General features: G+C 36.7%; 1 protein-coding gene across 1 annotated transcript; it reads left to right on the top strand.

Annotated features, from left to right (window-relative positions):
* The first annotated feature begins 59 nt into the window (after positions 1-59).
* Positions 60-26,806, top strand: CDC37L1 (cell division cycle 37 like 1, HSP90 cochaperone). Its single transcript, XM_059071912.2, has 7 exons — positions 60-381; positions 5,936-6,217; positions 9,314-9,407; positions 16,491-16,606; positions 16,973-17,095; positions 20,912-21,076; positions 25,177-26,806. The coding sequence occupies exons 1-7, from the start codon at positions 250-252 to the stop codon at positions 25,276-25,278; spliced, it is 1,014 nt and encodes a 337-aa protein (XP_058927895.1). The 5' UTR covers positions 60-249; the 3' UTR covers positions 25,279-26,806.

Genomic DNA, 26,806 nt, shown 5'->3' with positions numbered 1-26,806 from the left:
GGCCCCGGGACGCACCTCCCACGGTCACGCCTTCCAATCCGGAAGTGACGTTCCAAGTGGAGTACGTCTTTTTCCGCCGTCTGTCGGTTGCGCGGCACAGGCTGGCGCCGGGCGTGCGTCGGCGTCGCGGCCGGCAGAGGGATTCTGGGTAACGGCCCCAGCCGGCTGGGGCGGCTGGCTCCGCGCAGTAGGTTCTGCTCACGCGAAGTCTGTTGTCAGTGGGGATTGTAGGGCCGGGGGGAGCCGGACATGGAGCAGCCGTGGCCGCCGCCAGGACCTTGGAGCCTCCCTCGGGCAGAAGGTGCGGCTGAGGAAGAGAGTGACTTGGACGTGTCCCCTGGTTCTCCTCGCTACCCGCAGCTGCCGGGAGGCGGCACCCAGGTGAGAAGGGGCCCGTGTTCTGCGGGGGCATGGGGAGGAGCCGTCACCAGGCCCCCAGAGCCCTCTGCCTCTGCGACCCTCTTCTGTGCCCTGTTCTGAGCCTCCATCTCTCCCTTCCCCCGCCCCCGACCCCCGCCCCCCAACCCCCAACCTCGGGCGTCGGGAGCCTGAAGCCATCCTATCACTTTGTAGCATCTACTGAGGTCTTCGAAGAGGGGTTGGCCATATAGCCCCAACCTTCACCTCCACGCACACCTTTTCACCTTGGCTAATTCCTCACCCTTGGAAGAAGTTTCTCCCCTCCATCCCGCTTCTGACGGTACCCAGATTTGGGACAGCTCACTCTATAACATTGACCCTTTGTCCTCTTGTGCCTGCTGTTATCCGAGCACTTTCTTTTGAAGGAACTAATATTTGTGCACAGTTGATGGGAACAGTGAATGGTTGTATTTCAGTAATGCACTGAGCTCCTGACATAAAGATTTCAGATCCAGTTTATTTCACTGACTTTTAACATCTGAGCAAATTCTGTAAACCTTGCTGTTGATGCTGGCGTAAATCTCGCCCATTCGCGTGACCATTTTCCCCTTACGTTTCTGATTTTAGTTTTGCTTCACACCACTTTTCAGTAAAAATATATAGGCACACGTTTGCCTTTTCCTTCAGACTTCTTCCTCAGATTCCTGCCGCTACTTGTGGTTTTCAGCCCAGCGTTCTTTCCTCTGAAACTTATCCAAATGTGATATACTGCCACTTAGGATTTTCTTAGTCCTATATTAGGGAGTGCTTAGGTACTCATATCACTTTGTCCCGGCTTTTCTCCTAACCTGAGTGTTTTCGCAGTATATTTCAGGATCACAGACTAAACACTAATATGTTCAATGAAATGAATTATAGGTATTTGCCTTCTAGGCTTCTTGCAAAATGGGGTCCCCCAGGGCTTAACTGAATTAAAACAGTTTTTCTCTAGACTCATCTTGCTAGCTCTTAATGAAAATGAGTGATTTAAATTGTTTGCCAATAAGTGTAGGGTCATCGATCCTATGCCCAGCTCACAGGGTTGGTTGGCTGCACAGAGAAAAATGCTGTTTCATAACCACAGACTGTACTTCGGCCAGCCAGTTACTGGGAAAGTACAAGACATTTTTTTAGGAGGACAGAATGAGAGTTGATAGGTTGGTAGTCACCCACTAATTATGGATCACTGGTGTCATCTTTATATACAAAATGTGTCATATAAGCACATAATGAATGTGTTACAGAGATAGAAAAAGAATGAACAGCAGCTGCCATTGTCAGTTTTGAAGGAGTATAGAGAGGATAGAAAGGTCTCAAGAATTTCACTGTATTGTGGTTGGATCTAAAGAGTAACTTAAGAGAAACTGATTTTTTAAAATAGCTGTATACTAATTTATATGCTTATTTAGCTGAAAGGAATTTTAGAAATGATTAGGCTTAAATCCTACATTAAAAGTGATTTCCCTGAGGCCATGTAGCTAGGCAGTGGCAGAATTAAAACTAGAATCCACTTCTGACACCTAATACAGTGTTTTTTCCCACCTATTGTACTGCCCATCCTGTGATGTAATGTAAAATTTTATTTGGCTGAAACTAACTTGGAATGACACTAAGATTTGCAAAATGATTTCTAATCCTAAGTTAGTTCATATGTTTATAACAAACCTACTTACTTGTCTTGCTGGATTTAAGTTTTAGAACTTAAATTTTGCTTTTGGAATATTTGGAAAGAATAAAATATTTAATTCAGTTTATAAGCATTTTATAATCTTTATAAAAACAGCCTTGGTGTAATTTTACCAAATATAGGGAACCTAGCTATATTAATGTCGTATGTGATGTATAGTTCTGAGATCCAATTAAATGCAGTTTGGAACTTAGAGATCCTGTTAGGGAATTTTTTTTATGTAAAGTTACATTAGTAGACCTTAATGCTAACAGTTCCTTTTTCAAATCTTTGTTTATTAAAATATAATCAATCATCTCAATACATGTTGGATAGTTTACTCAAATGCCCAAACATAGTCTGTGTAGTCTGTGCAGAAGAATATAAACATAAATCATTTTTAGAATTTAGAAATAAGATTTCTATGTTTGATTTGAGAGGTGATTTGAGAATTTGCTCCCACATAATTTGACAATGCAAGATATTTCCATTTGTCCTTACCTTTCTTAGTATTTCTTTGTCTTTTCTTACAAAATAAATTTTATAGCTTCATTTCTCTCCTCTTCCTCGTCCCTTCTTAAGCATAGCTAGTCTGCAGTTATTCTTAACCCTATTCTAAGGTAGCAAAAAGTAAAAATAAATACCTTACTTGGTTGGTTAGGACCAAGTGGTATCTGGGCTCCAAACCTGCTAAACAAGTAAAATATCTGAATAGCAAGTGTCCACATTCCCTCCAATAGAAATCTAAGTTTGCCTGAAGACTTAGCTAAAAAAGGAGCCTTGCATGCTACTTGCCTTAGAATTCCTTACCATGACTAGTCTGTTCCAAGAAGTTGAGTCGTTTATTCATCTAAGATTTATTGCATTCTAGCTGCTCAAGAAGCTGATAGTTAAACAGATAAGCACAGTATTGTGTGAAAACACCACTGTAGAAATATGCATAACTTGGGTGGAGAGGGACAGGGTAAGAGGGAAGGGACATGATGCTGGAATCTGGGATGGAGATAGGAGGTTTAGGGATGGGGGAGTTGCCACATTGAATGGGGTGGGGGGGGGTGGGAAGGGGATGTAAAGAATAAGCAAACAAGTAGAAGAGTGACTAGGACTGAGTCTAGAGAGATAATAGGAAGTGAGATATCATGAGGGACCATGCCGTGCCACAGAATTTATGCTTTATCCCAAGACTCTAAGAATGAGTAAAATTATCATATTTGTTTCTTGGAGAAATCACTCCAAGTCTAGAAGAGTAGAGAATGGGAATGGCTTGAAATGAGAAAGGCTGTATTTATATAATTAAAGTGTGAAATTACAAGGGCTCGAATAGTGATGCAGATAAGGGAATAGATTGGAGTAAAATTACTCTGAATACCTAGTTTGAAATTGATCTACATTTTGGCTAAGAAATCATAAAGAATGTGCCTTTAGCTTTTGTTTGATAGAACTGAGGAATATAAGAAATTAAACATCCATCACGATGCTTTACACGTGGTGATTCAATAAATGTTAAAAGTGGGCTTCCCTGGTGGCACAGTGGTTAAGAATCCACCTGCCAGTGCAGGGGACACAGGTTCGATCCCTGGTCCAGGAAGATCCCACATGCCACGGAGCAACTAAGCCCGTGTGCCACAACTACTGAAGCCTGTGTGCCAAGAGCCTGTGCTCTGCAATAAGAGAAGCCACCTCGATGAGAAGCCTGTGCACCGCAATGAAGAGTAGCCCCCGCTTGCCGCAACTAGAGATAGCCTGCGCGCAGCAACGAAGACTCAATGCAGCCAAAGATAAATAAATAAAATAAGTTTATTTAAAAAAATTTTTAAATAAATGTTAAAACTAATTACTGAGGCTTCCCTTGTGGCGCAGTGGTTGAGAGTCCGCCTGCCGATGCAAGGGACACGGGTTCGTGCCCCAGTCTAGGAAGATCCCACATGCCGCAGAGCGGTTAGGCCCGTGAACCATGGCCGCTGAGCCTGTGCGTCCGGAGCCTGTGCTCTGCAACGGGAGAGGCCACAACGGTGAGAGGTCCGTGTACTGCAAAAAAAAAAAAACCCAAAAAACTAATTACTATTGCTTTTTAGTAGAACAGAGTCACCACCTAATGGAACTTAGAAGCTTTTGCACAGCAAAGGAAACCATAAACAAGACGAAAAGACAACCCTCAGAATGGGAGAAAATATTTGCAAATGAAGCAACTGACAAAGGATTAATCTGCAAAATTTACAAGCCGCTCATGCAGCTCAATATCAAAAAACAAACAACCCAATCCAAAAATGGGCAGAAGACCTAAATAGACATTTCTCCAAAGAAGATATACAGATTGCCAACAAACACATGAAAGAATACTCAACATCATTAATCATTAGAGAACTGCAAATCAAAACTATAATGAGATACCCTCTCACACTGGTTAGAATGGCCATCATCAAAAAATCTACAAACAGTAAAAGCTGGAGAGGGTGTGGAGAAAAGGGAACCCTCTTGCACTGTTGGTGGGAATGTACATTGATACAGCCACTATGGAGAACAGTATGGAGGTTCCTTAAAAAACTAGAACTATCATATGACCCAGCAATCCCACTACTGGGTATATACCCTGAGAAAACCATAATTCAAAAAGAGTCATGTACCAAAATGTTCATTGCAGCTCTATTTACAGTAGCCAGGACATGGAAGCAACCTAAGTGTCCATCAGCAGATGAATGGATAAAGAAGATGTGGCACATATATACAATGGAATATTACTCAGCCATAAAAAGAAACGAAACTGAGTTATTTGTAGTGAGGTGGATGGACCTAGAGTCTGTCATACAGAGTGAAGTAAGTCAGAAAGAGAAAAACAAATACCTCATGCTAACACATACATATGGAATCTAAAAAAAAAGAAAAATGGTCATGAAGAACCGAGGGGCAAGATGGGAATAAAGATGCAGACGTACTAGAGAATGGACTTGAGGATGTGGGGAGGGGGAAGGGTAAGCTGGAACAAAATGAGAGAGTGGCATGGACAAATATACACTACCAAACATAAAATAGATAGCTAGTGGGAAGCAGCTGCATAACACAGGGAGATCAGCTCAGTGCTTTGTGACCACCTAGAGGGGTGAGATAGGGAGGGTGGGAGTGATGGAGACGCAAGAGGGAAGAGATATGGGAACATATGTATATGTATAACTGATTCACTTTGTTATAAAGCAGAACCTAACACACCATTGTAAAGCAATTATACTCCAGTAAAGATATTAAAAAAAAAGTCACCAGGGTGGACTAGTGACTTTTTTTCTTAAACAACTTTCTCTGTTTTGATTAGGATTAAGTTAAAGGTTATCCATCTGATGTAGTCAGTTTTAAATAGAAATTTCCAATAATAACAACTCAGATTACCAAGGATTGGGATAACACAGAAAGAAAATAGAAACCAAGAAGTGATTACTTCTAAATAAAAGGTTCTTTGAGTGAAGAACTTGCAAAGCAAAACTCTATAAAGGTCTGCTTTTCAGCATGTTGAGTGATAAGATGATGAACTAGATTTAAGCTTTTGCTCTCATTATTCTGTTTCAGGATTATGAAGACTATAAATCAAATGTTTGTTGAGGCCCCGCTGTATGCAGGACACTGTGCTAGTTGCCAGGCTTTTTGTTGCTGTTAGTTGTCAGGGGAGAGGCACAAATTAACAATGAAGCTTAGAGTCTAGTTGATGAAACAAGGTCTATAATATAAAACTCTTAACTGCAAACACAGAAGGCTGGATACCTATGTATGAAAAACATTGTACAGAAATCCTTGACTGATAGTAATTTGAACTGTGCTACATAAACATATCTGTTTTGTTGCCTTCTTCATTTCTTAAAAATACTGTTTTGTTTTTTAATCCAGATGTATAGCCATGGAATTGAAATGGCTTGCCAAAAGCAGAAAGAGTTTGTGAAGAGCTCTGTGGCGTGCAAATGGAATCTCGCTGAAGCTCAGCAGAAACTTGGTAGCTTAGCACTGCATAACTCTGAGTCCTTGGATCAGGAACATGCCAAAGCACAAACAGCAGTATCAGAACTGAGGCAACGGGAAGAAGAATGGCGGCAGAAAGAAGAGGCTCTAGTACAAAGAGAGAGAATGTGTCTGTGGAACATGGATGCCATTAGCAAGGATGTTTTTAATAAGGTACTCTCTTTTATTGGACCATAATGAAAGAAGGAAAGACTGAAGTGTTTTTACAAACCAGTTGTGCATATCTGTTAACAAAGCAACAGAATCCTGTAAACAGTATTCAATGTTGACAATTTAGGAAAGTGATTGTTACAGAAATGTGTTATCCCCAGTAGTGTCTAATGTGGGTAGTCCTTAATCCAGTTATATGGCTATAGCATAGCACACTGAATATAAGCATGGGTTCTGGAGTCAGACTGCCTCAAATCTCAACTTTGTCACAGGCTGGCTTTGTGACCTTGGGCAAGTCACTTCTCTAAGGCTCAGTTTCATCAACTATAAAGAGTGGGTATGAAAACTAAATAAGGTAACATCTTAAAAGGAGATAGCATGGGGCCTGGTATGTGGTAAAGCTCAGATGTTACCAGTGCTTTCTGATGTTGCTATGCTTATCAGCTTGCTTTCAATTTTGTAACACTAATGAATAGGTCCTGGTTTTATCAAATAAAACAAAGTCTCTCACTGTTATTTACCAGTATGTATTTAGTAAACCTCAGATAGTAATCTGGTCTTAGTGTTATAAGCATTATTGCTGAAAGGAGTAGTAAAATACTTATGCCAAGTTAGTAGTTTATTAAGAGCAGTCTTCTGTTTCTCACTGGATTACACACATAGACCTTATTCTTTTTTTTTTTTTTTTTTTTGCGGTACGCGGGCCTGTCACCGTTGTGGCCTCTCCCATTGCGGAGCACAGGCTCCGGACACGCAGGCTCAGTGGCCATGGCTCATGGGCCCAGCCGCTCTGCGGCATGTGGGATCTTCCCAGACCAGGGCACGAACTCTTGTCCCCTGCATTGGCAGGCGGACTCTCAACCACTGCGCCACCAGGAAAGCCCAGGCCTTATTCTTTGACTTTTGTATCTGAAAAAGAAGTGGGCAATAAAATAAAGTCATTTTCACCTAATGTCTAAAGTAGTACTCTTTCTATTTGTACTAAACTTAACTCTCAAGACTCAGGTATGGACTGCTCATTCTTGTTGAAGTCCGCATTCAGTTTATCTTTAACCATCATTATTCTCTAGACGTAGTGTGTAACACTACTTGTTTCTGCTCTGGCATCCACTCTCAACACTCCCCCCCCAAGCACCTTTAATTTCCTTCCCCTGGACTAGCTCTAATCCTGCTACAGCAATAAGTAATACACACAGGTAAATGTCTAGTACCACTAGCCCTATCAGTACTTCTTTCTTCAATGGAAATAAATTGTAAGAATACAACATGCTTCTTGTAAAAAACAAAAACATAAACCCGTAAAATAGAATAACAATGTCATATCTTTCTAGACTTTTTCTGTGATTGTACTAATTTATATTTATATATTTTTCTTTTCCCTCAACAGAATAATTCTTTAACTGAATGATTCGCTATCTCTGTATATATTGTTCTAAGGGATGTGTCATCTTAAGTATTACTTTATTTCTGGTTTGCATTTATACCCCAAAACTATTTAAAATAATTTTTTTATTCCAGAGGGAATTGTCAAAACAATGTTTCTTTGTTTATAAAGTTAATGTCTCTTCTGTTAACACAGTGGTCACAAAGAAAATATTTTTGTCTCTTCTTTTAATTGCTTTTTTTTTAAAGTTGGATTCTCACATAGTGTATATTTATACCACAAATTAATTAGGACTATCTTTATGTTCCAGTCATTTGCTCAAAATCGTACATTGATTTTGTCTGGGAGCTTGAGACTTGAGAGGACTGGTCTAGGTCTGCGCTGTCCTACTTGATAGCCACTAGCCACATGTGCTATTGAGCACTTGAAATGTGGCTAGTCCGAATTGAGATGTGCTGTAAGTGTAAAATACCCGCCAGATTCAGATGGCTTAATACCAAAAAAAGTAAAATATTCCATTAATAATTTTTTTGTGTTGCTTACATGTTGAAATGATAATATGTTGGATATGTTGGGTTAAATAGACGTGTTATTAATTTTATCTGTTTCTTTTGCTTTTTAATGTGGCTGATAAGAAACTTTAAATTACATTTGTGGCTTGGATTATATTTCTATTGGACAGTGCTGGTCTAGATGGAGAATATATAAAGGAAAAAAATGCTTTTATTTTGAAATTTATAAACTTGTGTGTTTCCTGATTGTAAACTGGCAGAGAGCTAGTTTTCAATTTTCATTTTTGGCAGTGATGATCTCAAGGTTTAAACGTGATCACATAATGTTCTGAGAAATTGTTCTGCCAGTTTTTCTGGCCAGATAAAATCTTCATCTTCATCTGTTTTATGACTTATTTAACTGAAATGAAGCACTTCCTTAATAGAAATTTGTACTTGATTTCAGAATCAAACTGTTTAGACTCTCCTAAGAAAAATTTACAGCAAAGGTCTGTTTTAGGTTTATGTCTTATCAAAAATTTTGTTGTAAATATACTCTATATGCTTTGAATTTCTGAGTTTGTTTCCAGCAAGAACTCCAAAGATTACAGTAGAGTTGCAATTATTTAATGGAAATGAATAATGCAAAACATAAATTATGCATGTAAAGGATCTTTCTATACCTGCCTTTGATAGGGAAATTCAGTTTTACAGAAAGGTTAATTCATTTGTTTTTCTCTGTTGATTTCTAAAATAATTGTATAATTTTTTACATATATATCACTTTATTTTTTTTTTTTTTTTTTTTTTTTTTTTTTTTTTAACATCTTTATTTGAGTATAACTGTTTTACAATAGTGGGTTAGTTTCTCCTTTACAACAAAGTGAATCAGTTATACATATACATATGTTCCCATAACTCTTCCCTCTTTTGTCACCCTCCCTCCCACCCTCCCTATCCCACCCCTCTAGGTGGTCACTAAGTACAGAGGTGAACTCCCTGTGCTATGCTGAAGCTATATATCACTTTAAATAAGACTAATGAAACTTCATTACAAGAAAATTTTAATTTTTAATAGAGTTTTACAGATGAATTTAATGATATGAGTTTACTACATCACCTTTTTATAGTGTCTATAAGAAGGATTGCTAGGCATTCAGTAAGTGAGAAAGAAAATCCAATTAGAATATAAAATCTGATTTTAACTTCAAAATTTTTTCTTAGAGTTTTATTAATCAAGATAAAAGAAAAGAAACAGAAGATGAAGATAAATCAGAATCATTTATGCAGAAACATGAGCAGAAAATCAGACATTTTGGTAAGTCTACTACTTGAGTTTCCTTCTTCTGTAATGTTTGGTATCATAAATATGTGTACAAAAGGTGGATTTATAAAATGGGGACCAAAAAGAAGACAAGTGACAAACTCCAGTTGCATAGCTACTTCTGGTACAGTTGTATAGCTCTTGTTTTAGACTTTTTTTTGGTCGTAAAAACATAGAGTGACAGAGTAAACTGAATTGTGAAGAGAAGCAAAATTCAGTCTATTATTATACAATCCTACCCTCTAAAACATGGTCTTTTTTACTACCTAGACTCTTCATTTCCCCACTAGTCTTTGCTTTTGTCTTTTTTCATCTTTTGCTTCCATTGTATCTGATTATTTTATGGTTGTAAGATTAGCGTTCATTTTTTTCAGGTTTTGGATATGATGCTATACAATTTATGCAGATCCTTCAACTGTTATTCATATAAATAATAAGTAATAGAATATAATTTATAATAAATAATAAGTAATAGAAATACATATACAAAGAACTGAAAAATAGTTTTCTCTGTTGGGGAAAAGCAGTGGGATGGGAGTTGATTTAAGTGAAGGCTTCCCAGAGGAGATAACATCTGAGTTAGATTATAAGGAACATCTAAGAGTTCTCCATGTAGATAAGGGAGGCAAGGCAACAGCATGTCCAAAGGCAGAGTCGGGAAACAGTATGCTATGTTCTAAGAATTATAAGCAGTGACAATACTGTTGAAAATGCTACTGGGAAGTATATATGTGTCAATTTGGTAAACATAGTTTTTATTTGGAGTATGTTACTAAGCTTTTTAAATGACATTTTGAGACCTTTTTCCTATTTGTGTTTCTCTCCCAAAGTATTTAGAATTTCATTCATCCTTATGTCAGTACAACAGATACTACTTTGGATTTTTTTCCTTTTATTGCAGTTTATTCATAGAATTATTTCATAAAGTTTATTCATAAAATTTATTAATTTTTCTCATACTTTTAATTTTAAAATAAATTTATTTATTTTTGGCTATGTTGGGTCTTCGTTGCTGCGTGTGGGCTTTCTCTAGTTGTGGCGAGTGGGGGCTACTCTTCGTTGTGGTGCACGGGCTTCTCACTGCAGTGGCTTCTCTTGTTGAGGAGCACGGGGTCTAGGCGCACAGTCTCCAGTAGTTGTGGCTCGCAGGCTCTAGAGCACAGGCTCAGTAGTTGTGGCGCACAGGCTTAGTTGCTCCATAGCATGTGGGATCTTCCCGGACTAGGGCTTGACCTGTGTCCCCTGCATTGGCAGGCAGATTCTTAACCACTGCGCCACCAGGGAAGCCCTCATACTTTTTATTTTTAACAAGTGAAATAAGTTATGTATTCTGTTTAATTCAAGAATAGTGTCTGAAGAAGTAAGCGAAGTTTATCTTTGCAAATATTATCATTCCAGTATTATTTATAATAGAAAAAATGGATATACAGTCATCCCTTGGGTAGATATTAAAATCTTTAAATAAGCGGAGCCCTGAATTATAAGAATAAAAAGCAAAAATTTTGTAAATGAAGCTTAGTTGTGATAATGTGAGTTGCAGCTCCCACCTACAGTCCTTACTTCCCAGGTGTGTTCTATAGGAAAAGGAGTACCATGTACTGATTACTCTTTCAGAGCATGGTGCATCTGGTAGAATAGCATCCCTCAAGGTGCTTTCACACAGCTAGCATTCTGTAGGCTAGTTGCTTTGGAGCCATGGGCAACCTAGTGCATGTAAAATAGTTCCCTCACTTTTGCTATAAACTGAGTGCTGTGGTCAGAAGGAATTTTATTTGGGAAAATATCCCTACCTCACTAGGTGTAGTAACCCACCTGGCACTATAATTATGTGGGTCTTCAATAAAACATTTCACTATTCTATAAAACCTACTGCTTCTGTGTAGTAATGTTCATAAGACCAGTGAATTTCATGAGCCTGTTGTCTTCATTTCTTTTGCTGTAAATTGAGTTTTGGGGTCAAGAAATAATGTGGTATGGGGAACATCTCATTTAGTAAGACCACAGATGCATTACTGGTAGAAGCATGGCAAAGAGGGAGGGCGATACCAGATCTCAAATGGTCTTGTTCATGTGAGGAACCACTGGTCCCTCCAAAATGAAACGGGACCAAGATTATCAACCTATTACTTGATGGTTGACTGGTCCTTCCAGCTTGATGGTTGGCTGGCCTCTCCAGTATTGAGGTTTCAGCACTGGTTTCTGCTACTGGTAAATTAGGTATTCAGTGGCTAACCTGGAACACCCTTGATGAAGAGATCCCATGCTGTTGAATCTCTGCATAATCTCAAATCTACCACCATGACTCCTTAGTTTATAAAATATTGTACAAACAATCAGATGGCTGAGGAAATATGTGACTAATAAACAGTTGTTTTGCCATTGCATGAGTGGGCTTCCATGTCTCATCCTGTAATACTAACCAGAGCCTTACTGTCTTCAAAGCCAACCAGACCTGATAGCCATTCCCAGATTCACATTGTGCCTGTTTCTTACTGGAAATACACTTGACTTTTCACTTTGGGCAAGATATCCTACTTGCCGCAGCCCATTGGATCCTCAGAAATGTTACTAAGGTAGCAGGCTCCCAAAATTTTCCTGTGTTTTTATTTCCCACTTTCTGGCCTGTTTGTTTGTATCGTACCGAGACAAATGGGATACCTGCTCCATCTTGCTCACCAAGTTCCATCAGAGTGCAGTAGACCGGTTTGCAGTCATGTGGGATGATGAGATAGTCAAAGTCTCTGGAGACTAAATTATGGCACAGAGTTGACAGAGAGACCTGAGGCAAGACAGTGTAAGTTTAATATTGTCCCACCTGGGTGGAAGCAAATGTTTCTGTAGTTGTGTGCTTGTTGTAATAAAGGAAAAAAAGGCATTTGTCAGAATAATGACTACATTGATATAATCCCTTGAAGTAAACACATTTGGAATAGCAGCTGTGATTAGAGCTTCTAGCTGGAGGCTTTCCAAACTTGGTTTGCATTCCAGACTCTTAGAAGACATGGGCCTAGAACATGGGAGGTTGTGAAGGGCTGCAAAGGCTTGACACTGTACTTCTTTGTGTTCTCATGCGTATGTATATTCTTCAGACTTCCTCCTAACTTTCCCTTAGGGTATTTTTTGGTATTTTTTGACTGTCCGTCTTTTTTTTTTTTTGCGGTACACGGGCCTCTCACTGTTGTGGCCTCTCCCATTGCGGAGCACAGGCACAGGCCACGCAGGCTCAGCGGCCGTGGCTCACGGGCCTAGCCATTCCGCGGCATGTGGGATCTTCCCGGACCGGGGCACGAACCTGTGTCCCCTGCATCAGCAGGCAGACTCTGAACCACTGTGCCACCAGGGGAGCCCTGACTGTCTTTCTTATATTGCTTTTATTACCCCTTGTAATTAGATGGAATTTACCATCTAATGATTAATGGTACAACCATGTAATGGAATACTGTGAAGTATTGATTATTTTTCCCCCATATTTATGTTTACTTATTAATTTAGTTAATTCATGTTTTATAAATATAAAATACCAATTTAGAAATAGAGTCTGTTTTCTTTTAAACTTCACAGAACAGTTTTCTTCAAAGTCATATGCATCTTTGACATTACTGTTTTTATGATGATCAGAGCTGATTTTTGATGATCTAACACAGTTTTTTTTGTTTGTTTGTTTGTTTTGTGGTACGCGGGCCTCTTACTGTGTGGCCTCTCCCGTTGCGGAGCACAGGCTCCGGACGCGCAGGCTCAGCGGCCATGGCTCACAGGCCCAGCCGCTTCACGGCATGTGGGATCTTCCTGGACCAGGGCACGAATCCGTGTCCCCTGCATCAGCAGGCGGACTCGCAACCACTGCGCCAGCAGGGAAGCCCTAACACAGTTTTTCATGGCACATCATCTTTTCACTTCCAACCAAAGTTAGCTGTGGTTCAGCATTTTTTTGAATCTGTGTGGGATGTTGCCACTGGAGATTTTGTTAAAAGCTGTAAATACTTACATAGATACTATGTTAGAATCAGTTGTGCTATAGGTGGATATTCAATCTCTTTGATGTAATCACATATATTGCTTTTCAAAAACACATCAGTATCCTATTTTTGAAAAACATTTAATAAAAGTACTCTTAGAACAAAATGTGTGAAGTGAAATGAGTAGGAAATTAATATGTATGGTATGATTCTAATTTTCTTTCTCTAAAAATCATTAAAAAATAAGCCAGAGGGAAATACATCAGAATGTTAACATTCATTCTCTCTTGTAAGCATTGCAGGTGGTTTTTATTTTCTGGATTTTTCAAATTCTTCACAATGAATATACTTTATTTTTGTAATCTGAAAAAGAAATATTTTTAAAGGGTTTATCCTAAGAATTCAAGGATGGCTTAACATTAGAAGACTCATTAATGTGATTCAGCATATTAACAGATTGCAGTAGCATAACCACAGGACTTAGTGATAAGCTTGATGTGGGAGGAATGGAAATGTCAGAAGAATCTCTGAAATGCCTGATTGGGTGACATGGACCTAGGAAGCAATGTAGATGGGCAGGGAGAGAAGAATGGGTTCAGTTTCAAATAAGATGAGTTTATGTGCAGGCATGTAGGTAGAAATAGCTGTCTGGTGGTAGGTGATTGGGAATACAGGAGATCTGGAGCTCAGGATATATTGAAAATAGGTCATATATCATTCATTAAGGAATTCACAACCTAGTTGGGAGGTTCTTGGTACATTGAGAAATTAAAATACTTAGTATAATTCAAAGGATTGAACTCTATCATTCTATCAGTATAATGCAAAAAAGAAAGGGAAATAAATTATGATGTGTATTTGGGGACCATTTTAGGAATCATTTGGAATATTGAGAGCTAAAGGGTGGATTGGGATTTAGACGTTCACCAGAAAAAAAAATATGGGTGAAGATACATAATTAAAACATTTTAATTTGTCAAAGTAAGGTTTTTCAAGCATTCAGAGAAGTTGGTTGGCTAGTTTAAATGACTAGATTATCCTTAACCAAAAGATTAGCTTAATATTTGATGGATGAATGAATGAATGAATTGTTCATATTGTGTTAATAATACCTAGTATTTATCAGGTGTTTACTTTCTGTCAGGTACTGTTTTAAGTGCTTTATATGTATTAACTCCTTTAGTCCTCACAAAAATCCTATGAGTTAGATGCTATTTTTAGCCCTCTTTTACACGTGGGGAAATGTAGGCACAGAGGTATAATAGAACTTGCCCAAGCTGTGGTAAGGCCAATACTTGAACCTAGGCAGTTTAGTCCTAGAGTCATCATGCTAGATTGTGTTACTCTTCATTTAACTTTAAGTTTCTTTATAAATTCCAAAGTAATATGTGTACTTTCAGGTATGTTCTGTTCCACTAAGCCATTGATTCTCTTGATATATTTTGTTCATAAAATTCCACACTTTTCCCACAGAGGTCTTAATGGACTACCTGTAATGTAACTTCTCAATTTCATAATAATTTAGTATGCATTTTTGAAATCAAGTATTGACAATTATTTTTCAGGTAAAGAAAAGCTATGGTCATCCTCAAGTGTTAATTTTGTCTCAGTTATTAAGTAGATAGTTTAAAACATTTAACGTTTAGTGACACCCTTCTTCATGGCCCCTACAAGTGTCACTAACCCGTTCGTATATTATCTTTCCTGGAAAAGAAACCAGAACGGATAGGAATTTGGTGCCTGAGTAAGTCACAGTGCTGCCCATGGAGAAGTAAACGGAGAAGCAGTGATCTCTCTGAATGGTTGATAGAGTTGAAAATATTCCCTCTTCAGAAGTGTAACAAAGCTAAGGCAAAATTGCTTTATAGGATTTATATTATGGCTTCAGGTATAAGAAATAGAATTATGCTTTCTTTAGATCTGACCCACAGAAATTATTAATTAGATTCTTTATATAATTTGAAAAGTAGTTTAAAGTAACTTAAATAATCATTGTTTCTCAGAATTTAAAATGACCATGTCACTGTATCCAAAGTGTTGGGGAAATAACTCTATAAAGCTTGTAAAACTCTTCATGAGAAAATGCTAAGATGTTTTTTTCCAATTTTTTAAATGAGGAAAAAAATCATTATTTTTAATTAATTTCCATGTGTTGCTGTGTATTTCTCAGTAAGACATTTGTCCTCAGTTTTGTTTTTACTTGTGTTCTGATGTGGAACTTCAGAAGTTCATTTTGTGTCTAGAGGAAAGATTTATTGCCAGACTATTGAGATAGCCTTATAAAATTTCCATGATGACTCAATGACTTTCTTGGTTGGATGAGTCTAAATAAAGCTCAACACTTTGCTGGTTCTGTTAATTACTTGGGTGGTATCAACTTTTTGACCAAATTTCGTAACTAATTTGGGTAAAGATGACAGTACACCTTTAGTAGTATTTGGACTGGTTTGGTATGTTGAAGCAAAATGGCAGCTATTTTCAAATATGCTTAACTAATTTTAAAAAGATTTTGTTTTCTATGTATAAACAGTCATCATGACTAAATGGTTAACATGACTAAAATGGTTAAAGTATATTTACTATTATAACACTTACTGGATTGGTTTTCTATGCTGTTGACATTTTACCATATTATCTTAGACATATTTTAATAAATTAGAAGAAATGTAGTTTTTCTGAATCTTTTATTAAGTCTTTGTTTGCTCAGTGTCGTTTCTTGAGGTTTTGCTTTCTTATGCATCATTCTAACAGAAAAATCTGTATTCTCTGAATAAATAATATTGAATCTCCTGAAATTATCTGTACTTACTTTAGCCTAGAATGACCAGCAGTCTCTGTTTGCCTGGGACTTCGGGCATTCCCCAGATGTACAACTTACGGCTTTAAACCAATCACCCTACTTTAGCCTGACATTATTTGAAATAAAGTTTACTATGAATTTTGAAAGCTATTTCCAATATGCTGGGTATTGCTTTATTATAGCTCTTCATTTGCTCTTTTACCATAACATACTGCTATGGTAATGTGAGTTGTCTTTAAAGAGAATCATTTTAAAATACCATTTCTTTGCTTACAAGAGGAAAGTATTTGACATTCATGGTTTAATTCTTTTTTTTTACAGGTATGTTAAGTCGATGGGATGATAGTCAGAGATTTTTGTCTGACCATCCATACCTTGTATGTGAAGAAACTGCTAAATATCTTATTTTATGGTGTTTTCATCTAGAAGCTGAACAGGTATCATGTGAAACTTGAATTTCTGGGAACCTTAGTGGAATTCTGATTTACTTTTTTGTTTTGTTTTTTTCCGTTACTTTAAATGAAAGTAGGAAGGTCATTAAATGAAATTATAATTTTGTTTTGTTTTGTTTTCACATCTACTTGAGCTTAATGTTGGAATTTTTTTTAGTTATTTCAGTTAGCACAGGGAAACTGGTTTCCATTGTGCTTCCCTGCCTCCCTGCCCCCTCACCTCTCTTGTTCCCATGTATTGATACTATAAACCTTTTTCTTTTTAACCTATTTAAAAATCATATTTTAAAAATCCAAATAGTAATCACAATATTAAATATATTTCTTATAATTTTAATCTGTTACTTTCAGAAGGGGGCTCTGATGGAACAAATAGCACATCAAGCAGTTGTAATGCAGTTTATTATGGAAATGGCCAAAAACTGTAATGTGGATCCAAGAGGATGTTTTCGCTTATTTTTCCAGAAAGCCAAAGTAAGTAGCTATTTGGTATTGTTAAATGGGAAGGTTAGATTTTAGCTGAGACCTCTTTTGTCCATACACATCAATGGAAGCCATCCAACCAGGATGCCACAGGCTAAATTCTGTAGATTTTATAAGGAAAAGAAAAATTATATTGCTGTTTTCATGCTAATATAGATTTAAAGGAGCTATATAAGAAGATCTACTATACAGCATGTATGTGAAATTGAGAGCCATTCACAGGAATGTATGTATTCAGGAAAATTAGAGGAATGGTTAAAAAAAAAAACCCTGTAGTACACAGAATATTATGCAGCCATCAAAATTATATTTATGAAAAAATTTTAATCTGAGAAAATGCTTTGCTATAAAGTCAAAAGAAGTGATACATGTTTATATATACAGGATGATGTCAGCTATATTAAAGAAAAATAGGTATGTCTAGAAAGATTAACATTTCACACTCAGTAAATTTACTAATTTAAATTATTACTATAATTTAAAAGTTGTACAAGTAGAGCAATAAGAATTCACATGCACTGACTGTAGGAGTATAAATTGGTATAACCACTTTGGAAAATTTCCTTGTAAAGCTGAACAAGACAAGTGCTTACAGCCAGAAATTCTCCTAGGTATATACCCTAGAGAAAAACGTCTCAACATGTGGTCCAGGGACACTTGTGGGTTTTCAAGACCCTTTCCATTAGTCCTGAGTCAAAACTATTTTCATAATAATACGAAGATGTTATTTGCCATTTTCACTCTCATTTTCTCATCAGTGTACAGCATAGATTGATACAGAAGCAGATGTGTGAATACAGCTATCTTCTGTTAAGCCAGACTTCTCACTAAATTGTTTGTTTTGGAAATATAGTTTAAAAAAATATATGTTATAAATGTTAACATGTAATGAGTTTGTTATTATATTTCAGTTAATGTTTATTTAATTCCTCAGTTTTAATTTCTAACACATAAGTATTGATAGATATAGCCCACATAAACAGGAACTCTTTAGGTTCCTCAGTAATTTTCAAGAGTATGAGGGAGTCCTGCGACTATAAAGTTTGAGAACTGCTGCCCTGGAGACACTCATGTATGTGCTTAATAGAATTGTTCATAATAGCAAAAAGTCTGGGAACAACCCAAATGTCTTTTAACAGTAGAATGAATAAATTGTGGTATATTCATTTGGTAATATACTAATCAGCATTGGCATGGATAAAAAGACAAGAAAGCAAAAAAAAAACCAAGTCTCAGAATGATATATCTGGTATCATTTTTAAAATTTTACATATTTTTTAAAGTTCAAAAACAAGCAGAACTAAATATATATATATATATATATATATATATTTAGAACTAAATATATTGTTGACGGATACATAAATTTTAAGCAGTAAAACAAGAGGCAAAGGAGTGATTAGGACAAGTTATAATAATGGTAACTTCAGAGAGAGATGGAATGCTGTTTGAAACTCATGTCTAAGATACTAGTAATGATCTTTTTTCTAATTTTTGTGGGTACATAGTGGGATTTTTGCCCAATAAATTGTACAAAAATATTTTACATGCTTTTTTGCATATATGATACATTTTAGCATACACAATTAGAAGTTAGAAGGAAATATACCAAAAGTTTAATTTTGATTATACTTGGGTGGTAGAATTATAAGTGATTTCCATTTTCTTTTTTTATATACTACAGTGAACATATTTCCTTTTATAAATAGAGAAAAACATTGTATTTTTAAAATAAAAAAAATTAGTGTGGCAGTAGTCCTACCTTCTACTTCTACTGTTAAAATAGGAAATTTTCTCAAAACAGTAGTTTTAATGAGTAAACAATTTTTTTAAAAAATAAACTTATTTATTTTTGGCTGTGTTGGTCTTCATCGCTGCGCGTGGGCTTTCTCTAGTCACAGTGAGTGGGGGCTACTCTTCATTGTGGAGTGCGGGCTTCTCATTGTGGTGGCTTCTATTGTTGCAGAGTACGGCTCTAGGTGCACAGGCTTCAGTAGTTGCAGCGCACAGGCTTCAGTAGTTGCAGCACACAGGCTCAGTAGTTGTGGCTCGCGGGCTCTAGAGCGCAGGCTCAGTAGTTGTGGCACCTGGGCTTAGTTGCTCCGCGGCATGTGGGATCTTCCCAGACCAGGGCTCGAACCCGTGTCCCCTGCATTGGCTGGCAGATTCTTAACCACTACACCACCAGGGAAGCCCTTAATGAATAAACGATTGAGTTGGTATTTTAGTTAGGCTTCTGATGACTATTCTTAATTTTCACTTGACACATAGGCACTAAAAAAAAATCATACTTTCTTTTTCATCTTACATTGATGGATATGTTTGAACTAGTGCTTAGTAAGATAAAGGAACATAATCAAACTATATGTATTCTTTGAAATTTACTTTGACAAAATCGAACTGAACAGCTCTGCAGTCTTAGATCTTAACATTGTGTTCTTAATAATTTTTTTTAATGAAGGAATAACTTTTCATGAGGTGCTTGCTTTGTGCCAGGTATTATTCTAGGCACTTTACATGGATTAAAACTCATTAAATCCTCATAACATTTTATAAGGATTTTTATTTCTTTTTTACAAATGAGGAAATCAGCATAGAGAAACTGAGCAAGTGACCCATAGGTTGCTTAATAGAACAAAAATCAATCAAGTCTCTCTAGATCTAAATCCCTAGGCCTTAGGCATGAAGTAAGGTCAGCAGTTGCGTCACTTGATTCCTTTAACAGTTTGCTACATAACCATTTCAGAAGGATTACTTTTGGATATGAAGGCTAACATTGCATGTATCTACACGAGTACCATATATTGACTAAAGTGAAATGCTATAATATAATTAAGGAAATGATTCCTAAATTCTTAAAAAGATAGAATGGCAGCACAGAACACTGTCTGCATTATTTGTATAGATATTGATGCTAGTAACTAATCCATAGGTTTTAATCCAGTTACACAACGTAAACTACATTAAAGAAAAAAATCGCACTGCAGACGAATGGGCCCATTGATATTCAGGAATGAGACTTTGACAAAATCTCTTCCACCACTTGAACTTAAATTCTGTGATCTATTGTGTAGGATGTGCTCTGTGTCATTTTTTAATCTGCAAAGGAAACGTTTATAATTGGAGCCTACTGCCAAAAGGATGTTTTGCATCAAAAATTTTGCTTATATACATCTTGGGAGAGAATTCCCTTCCCTCAATATAACTCATTGTACTTTTTTCTTTCCATATCTTGAAAAGAAGGTACTTCCTTAACTAAAACACTAAGGTATTTTCATAACGAAGTTGAATGTTGAGTTTAATTGGTTTTCATGGCTTTTACAAATAGGGATTTTAGGGCCAGAGAATTACTAGTAACAGGTAATAGTGTTCCCTCATTAATTGGTGGAGAATTCGAAGGTTTAAAGAATATCCCTTGGCTGTTGCTTGGCAGTGGGAAGAGGAGAGGAGAACGTGAGAGGTTAAATGAGGACTATTTTGGATCCTGTCAAGAATATAGATAAATCAAGAGAAATACGGAGGAAGCCTACCTTCTTTCATTTTTTTCGTGTGTATGTGTAAAGAGGGGTTGTTTCTTATTAGTTTGTTTTATTTTGCTGAAGCAGAGGGAAATGGAACAAACCAATCTTTAATATCCGTATAAAACAGGCAGTTTTCAGAAATCTGACAGAGATCTTGGTGGTTTCTACATTTAAACTATTCACCTCATCTTTACTTCTTCCACTTCAGGCCTAATATATGCTTGCTAGAGTTTACTGTGTGGTCTGGAAGTCTTGAAAAACAGTCTTTATTTTTTGTGTTTTCTAGGCAGAGGAAGAAGGTTATTTTGAAGCATTCAAAAATGAACTTGAAGCTTTCAAGTCAAGAGTAAGACTTTATTCTCAATCACCAAGTTTCCAACCTATAACAGTTCAGAATAATGTTCCCCATTCTGGTGTTGGATCTATAGGTTTATTAGAATCCTTACCACAGGTAAGTTGGAAAAGTAAATATTTATTTTATAAATGTATTAGTTCAGATAATTTTTGTTCTTTTGGACTTTTCTTCTTATACATTATATATGTGTGGTCATTTTAAATATTTTTGCCTCAAAAGATAACTCTTGGGCTTCCCTGGTGGCGCAGTGGTTGAGAGTCCGCCTGCCAATGCAGGGGACACGGGTTCGTGCCCCGGTCTGGGAAGATCCCACATGCCGCGGAGCGGCTGGGCCCGTGAGCTATGGCCACTGAGCCTGCGTGTCCGGAGCCTGTGCTCCGCAATGGGAGAGGCCACAACAGTGAGAGGCCCGCGTACCACACACACACACAAAAAACATAACTCTTGAGTTTCATCTCATGCCATGTTTTGGCATTAAATCTTGTTCATCTCTTAGGTATTTAGAGAGATACCAAATTCCACTCCTTTAAATACAGAAGGGATGAGGACCACCTAAGCATTCTTACGGGCAAGTGTTACCTATTCTCAATCATAAACTCAAGATGGCTCCTGAGGAACATCTCATTCTAAGTAGAACTATACTGTTAAGAATTTATTGAGATGAATTAGTTTCAAAGCATATGTCCAAGTAGCAACCAAGGTGATCTGTTGCATGAGTTTAGTAGTATTATCTTTTTGAATGTTGGTGTTGCCTACCAGATGTAACATTTTACTACAAATTAATGTAACTTATGCTAAGCTGTTCTTTATGGTAATATTGGCCAACTCTTTGAGCCCCTTGGAAATCTTCTATTAGAATAAGATAAAACCATGTCACTAGTGTGAAAGAATTTATGTCAAAGAGGAAGTTGGACCACTGGTCTGCCTGATTCTACTTAGGATTACAATTTTAAGTTATTAAAAGTTACTGCCCATTTTGGTTCTAGTAGCATTTAAATTGAACCAGTCATCTCTCATTTTCTCATTTTCAGGCCCTAAGATTTTAGGAACAGCTTTAGCCAGTTTAGCCTGTTGCCTACACAGTGAAAGGGAAGTCTCACTCAACAGGTAATGTGAGGAGAGCCCTGTATTTATTTTTAAATCTCAGAGTGGTAGAAATTGAGATTTCCAATATCTTGACCATATGTATCTATAATTTCACTATTCTGGTTATATGTATTGTAGGCCAAAGGGACAATTTAAGGAAAGCAATTGATCATATTCAACTCAGCCAAAAATATTATTTTCAAGGATAGAGTTAAGGTCCGATTTTTAAATAATTAGTAATGTTAACACTTAGTTAGACATGTAAGAAATATTCCCTCTCAATTTGTCCTACATATTACCGCTTAATGCTGTTTAAATAAAATGATAATTTTCTTTTCAGTTCTGTGAGAAATAGCCCATAGGGACGCAGTCTTTCCAAAGGAATTTTATGACTAAGTCTCTGTAAGTTCAACATATAAACCTCCTAAAACTAATGTGTTACATAACGAATGCAGAGGAAAAAAGACTTTTGAAGGATGTTGTTAATTCTAAATGTAAGAGGGAAAAGATAAGATTTCAGCTAGATCCACAGAAGCACTGTTATTTGAGAGAAGGATAGATGATAGATAGGATAAGATGAGAGACAACCTGAGGGACTAAGTTGTCAACTGAGAGGAGATTTGGAAGAAGAGCTTACCATAACAATAACATCCCATTTTTATTACGTCAGTTTATACCCTGCAAAACACTTTTACATGGTGTCTCATTTAATCTTCTCAAAAACCCTGTGACACATTTTCATTCATTTTATGGATGAATAAACTGAAGCTCCTGGAGGTTAAGTAATTTACCTGAAGTCAATACAGTGAGTGATGGAGCTAATATGCTAATCGTGGATTTCTGTTCTACTCCATTGCTCATTCATTCTCCTACATCAGGGGTGCTCAACTCCCGGGCCATTGACCGGTACCGGTCCAAGCCCTGTTAGGAACCGGGCCACACAGCAGGAGGTGAGCGGCGGGCAAGCAAAGCTTCATCTGCTGATCCCTGTTGCTTGTATTACCACCTGAACCATCCCCCCACCCCACCCCAGGCCAGTGGAAAAATTGTCTTTCACAAAAGTGGTCCCTGGTGCCAAAAAGGTTGGAGACCACTGACCTACATTATAGACTATTGTTGAATCATATGCTAGAAATAGGACAAGACACTCAGTTGTGTGCTTTTGGGAAGAACTGGTCTCCGGGACAAGACATGTGTTAAGTATGTTATTAGATGAGAATATAGGGTAATCATGGAATTTAAGTGTACATTAGGTTAGGTATATTGATTGCTTTTTGTTTTTTTAAGTCTCCTCATGATGATGTCTTCAGTTTTTAAGGAGGTGGGTAGATGAATTCTAGAGAATCTCTTTAGCCAGTTCTAAACTCAAAATTCTCCATGAAAACCTGGAGCCTAGTCTTAATAGAGAGTAATTGTAAGCTCTGTTCTGAAGGCCTTTGGAATTGGGCCTGGATGGTCAGAAAAGATCTTAGCACTCTGTTTCTTTGGAGAATGGGATAATGTAACAAGATTATTAATAATTTTTTATAAAACTTAAATTTGGATAACACTTTAGCTTTTAATCTTTTTTTAAATTGACAACAGTCTCGTGAAATAAGCCAAATACCATTATCCTTAGCTTTGAGAGAACTAAACCAAGGCCTCTTGGACAGAGAAATAAGTAACAGTTAACCTTAAGCTTATCCTGTATACTAGCTTTTAATGCTGTTAAATTTTGATGAATTATTTTCTCTTTGAGGATGGCATTATACTAAGTGGAAGAGGCAGGGTTAGAACTGAGGTCCAAAGTTATTTTAGTGTTCCAGACCTCAGTCAGTTATTTGTGCCACTTCCTTCATAAAAACCTGATTGAGAATAATCCAACTAACATCTGGCTTACTTTTTGACTTCTACAATAAAAGAATCACAAAGTAGGGCTTCCCTGGTGGCGCAGTGGTCGAGAGTCTGCCTGCTGATGCAGGGGACATGGGTTCGTGCCCCGGTCCAGGAGGATCCCACATGCTGCGGAGTGGCGAGGCCCCTGAGCCATGGCTGCTGAGCCTGCGCGTCCGGAGCCTGTGCTCCGCAATGGGAGAGGCCACAACAGTGAGAGGCCCGCGTACCGCAAAAAAAAAAAAAGAGAATCACAAAGTATTGTACTTTATTAAGGAGACCTTTTGAAAACCCTGCCTCCCTTTGGTATGGTCAGGTTTAAGATATCTATGCCCTGTGTGGACTATTTTCCTCATTGATGTTTATTAAATACAATAAACAGATGAAAGTAGGTGGTACAAAATAGAACTCTTAAGTACGAGCAGATATTCAGAACAACTGATAAAACTGAATTCTTGGGGAAGAATTTCCTAAAGTTCTAGGTTTTAAGGGCTTATGTCTCTATTCATGATGCCTTAATAATAATGGGTTTATTTTTGCATTTATTGAATAAGGTTTTCTGTTCCTAGTTTTAGAAATGAACAAATTAGAATATTTTTGAGTTCTTCTGTTTAAAAAATAAACAAAACCTAAATTAAACTGTTCTTTTGTTTTCAACTTTTTAAATACTAGTCTAAGTACCTTTCAAAAGATTAACAGTTTCTCACTTGGGTTTGTTTTAACCTTTGAGAAACCAAAATAGACTCTGAAGATAGCTATATTTACTTAGTAAATATATTTTTTCCTTATTCAAGTGTTTTTGTAATTTTAGTATTTACTGTTATAATTAGTAATCTTCATAATACATATAATACATTGTTGGCTTAAAGCCATGTTTATGTTTTAAATTATCAATAGCTATGTACACATAATCTTATGGAAGATATAGTCTTATATGATTAAATAATTAAAATTATACAGTTTTGTTAAACAGAGGGAAAAAGGTAGTGTTTATTACATTTCTATTTTTCACATACATCATTTTCTCTTTATCACATCTCTTTGGATTAAGTGGTAATAATCTATTTAATTTTTTTCTTTCTTTATCTTCTTGGGTTTCAACCCAAGTCTGACTTCAAAGCCCATCTTTTTTTCTGTTCTACTATACTGCAGAGAAATAGAGAATGCAAAACTGAATATGCAACTGCATATACTGGCATAAAACTGAGTATCATTCATTCATTCTTTTTTCTTTTCAGAATCCAGATTATCTTCAGTATTCTATCAGTACAGCTCTCTGCAGTTTAAACTCAGTGGTACATAAAGATGATGATGAACCCAAAATGATGGACACTGTATAATTTGGTTAAGACTGCTGAAGCCAAGTGCTATTTTGTTACAAGAAAGGAAGAACTTGGCTATTTTCTTGACACTTTTATGGGTGCTGCACTTTATTTTTGTTCGGTTTTTGATGGGAGGGAAAACAAAGAGTACTGAAATGTTTTGTAAAATTTTTTTCATGTGCTGCTAGGTTTTTTTTTTTCTCAAGAGAGGAGTGGTACCATATGTTGCAAGAAGTCAAACTGGACTTTTTTTTGGTTTTTTTAGCTACTAAATTTGCCTTTAATCTTATTGTTCTTAATTTTGGAATCAAAAGTATGAAAATCTGCACAAATGCAATGTTTACAAGAACTGGTTGATTCTAGGAGGCATCTGCTACAGTCTTTTTATATGGATATGTACATGTCCTACTCTACAAAAATGATTAAAGATAAAAATGTACTTGCATCCTATTGCTAACTTAGCTGTCAAATCTGGTGTTTCATCATATTAAAAGCAATAAATCAGTAGTTGATAATCTACTTTACTAAGTAAGCGGGGTGGTACAAATTAAAACAAAATCTTTCCCCTTAAAATAATATTACATTTGTTTTTACGGCACCATCAGTTAAATCCTTGACTATAATATCAAGTTTTATATAGACAATAAATTTACCCCTAAGTATTCTCAGAACTATATTCCTTAGTAGTTGATTTTACCCCGTTGACATTTTAATATTAGGGTTATATAGTGATATAAAAAGTGATAAAGTTAATACAGATTTTTTTTTTTTTACTGAGAGGAACTTCAATCTCACTCTTAATTTCTTTATTTGACATAGTCTGGGATCTCTCAGGGAGCAAGTTTTAAAAGAATACTAATGGCCTGTAAGAACAAATAGGGAAAAATAATCTGATTTTTAAAATTGTGGTTATTGTTTTACTCTGATGTGGCCCAAAGACTTTTTTCAAAAGGCAAGAGAAATCTTTTGGAGCTAACTACTTATTTGTAAGAATTTGGTGATCCTTATTGGTAATGATGGCTTTTACTACATTTGTCATTCCTCTCTTTGGCTCAGTTACCATGGAATGCTTCTGAGCTTTACTACTTCCTATATAACTCACTTTAAATATGCCAGGACATTTGATTATTCATTTTATTTGGAATGAGATGACAATGTTAATTATTCTGTCATTATTTGAGGATTAACCTTCTGACTTATAGGAACATGAGCTTTGATTTGAAACCAACGTAGTCTTTGGCTCAGTCCCATTGAGACTAGTAGCAAACATTTAGAAGGTGACTAAATGGGATTTGGACTACACGTCTCAATTTGAGAAGCCAGATAATGCCAAGGGACCCACATGGTGATCAGACCTGTTATCTTGGCCTCATTTGCACCTTGTTTTAACTAATCTGAGGTGATAAGGCACTTAGTACCCATAGAAATGGACTGGAATTATTGAATCTACGTATGTAACATCACAATCTTCCTGGTTTTAAGAATAAAGCTGTTTTGTGCTTTTGATATAAATACATACTCTATAATAAAACGTTTGACTAATTTA

The sequence above is a fragment of the Kogia breviceps genome, chromosome 8 (genome assembly GCF_026419965.1).
Source record: "Kogia breviceps isolate mKogBre1 chromosome 8, mKogBre1 haplotype 1, whole genome shotgun sequence".
NCBI lineage: Eukaryota > Metazoa > Chordata > Mammalia > Artiodactyla > Physeteridae > Kogia > Kogia breviceps.
This window is presented reverse-complemented; position numbering and strand designations above follow the sequence as displayed.

Coding starts and splice junctions, on each gene's coding strand:
- CDC37L1 (XM_059071912.2), top strand. CDS start 250: ATGGAGCAGCCGTGGCCGCCGCCAGGACCTTGGAGCCTCCCTCGGGCA. Junction 6,218..9,313: donor GCAAGGATGTTTTTAATAAG/GTACTCTCTTTT, acceptor ATTTTTTCTTAG/AGTTTTATTAATCAAGATAA. Junction 21,077..25,176: donor TATTAGAATCCTTACCACAG/GTAAGTTGGAAA, acceptor TTTTCTTTTCAG/AATCCAGATTATCTTCAGTA.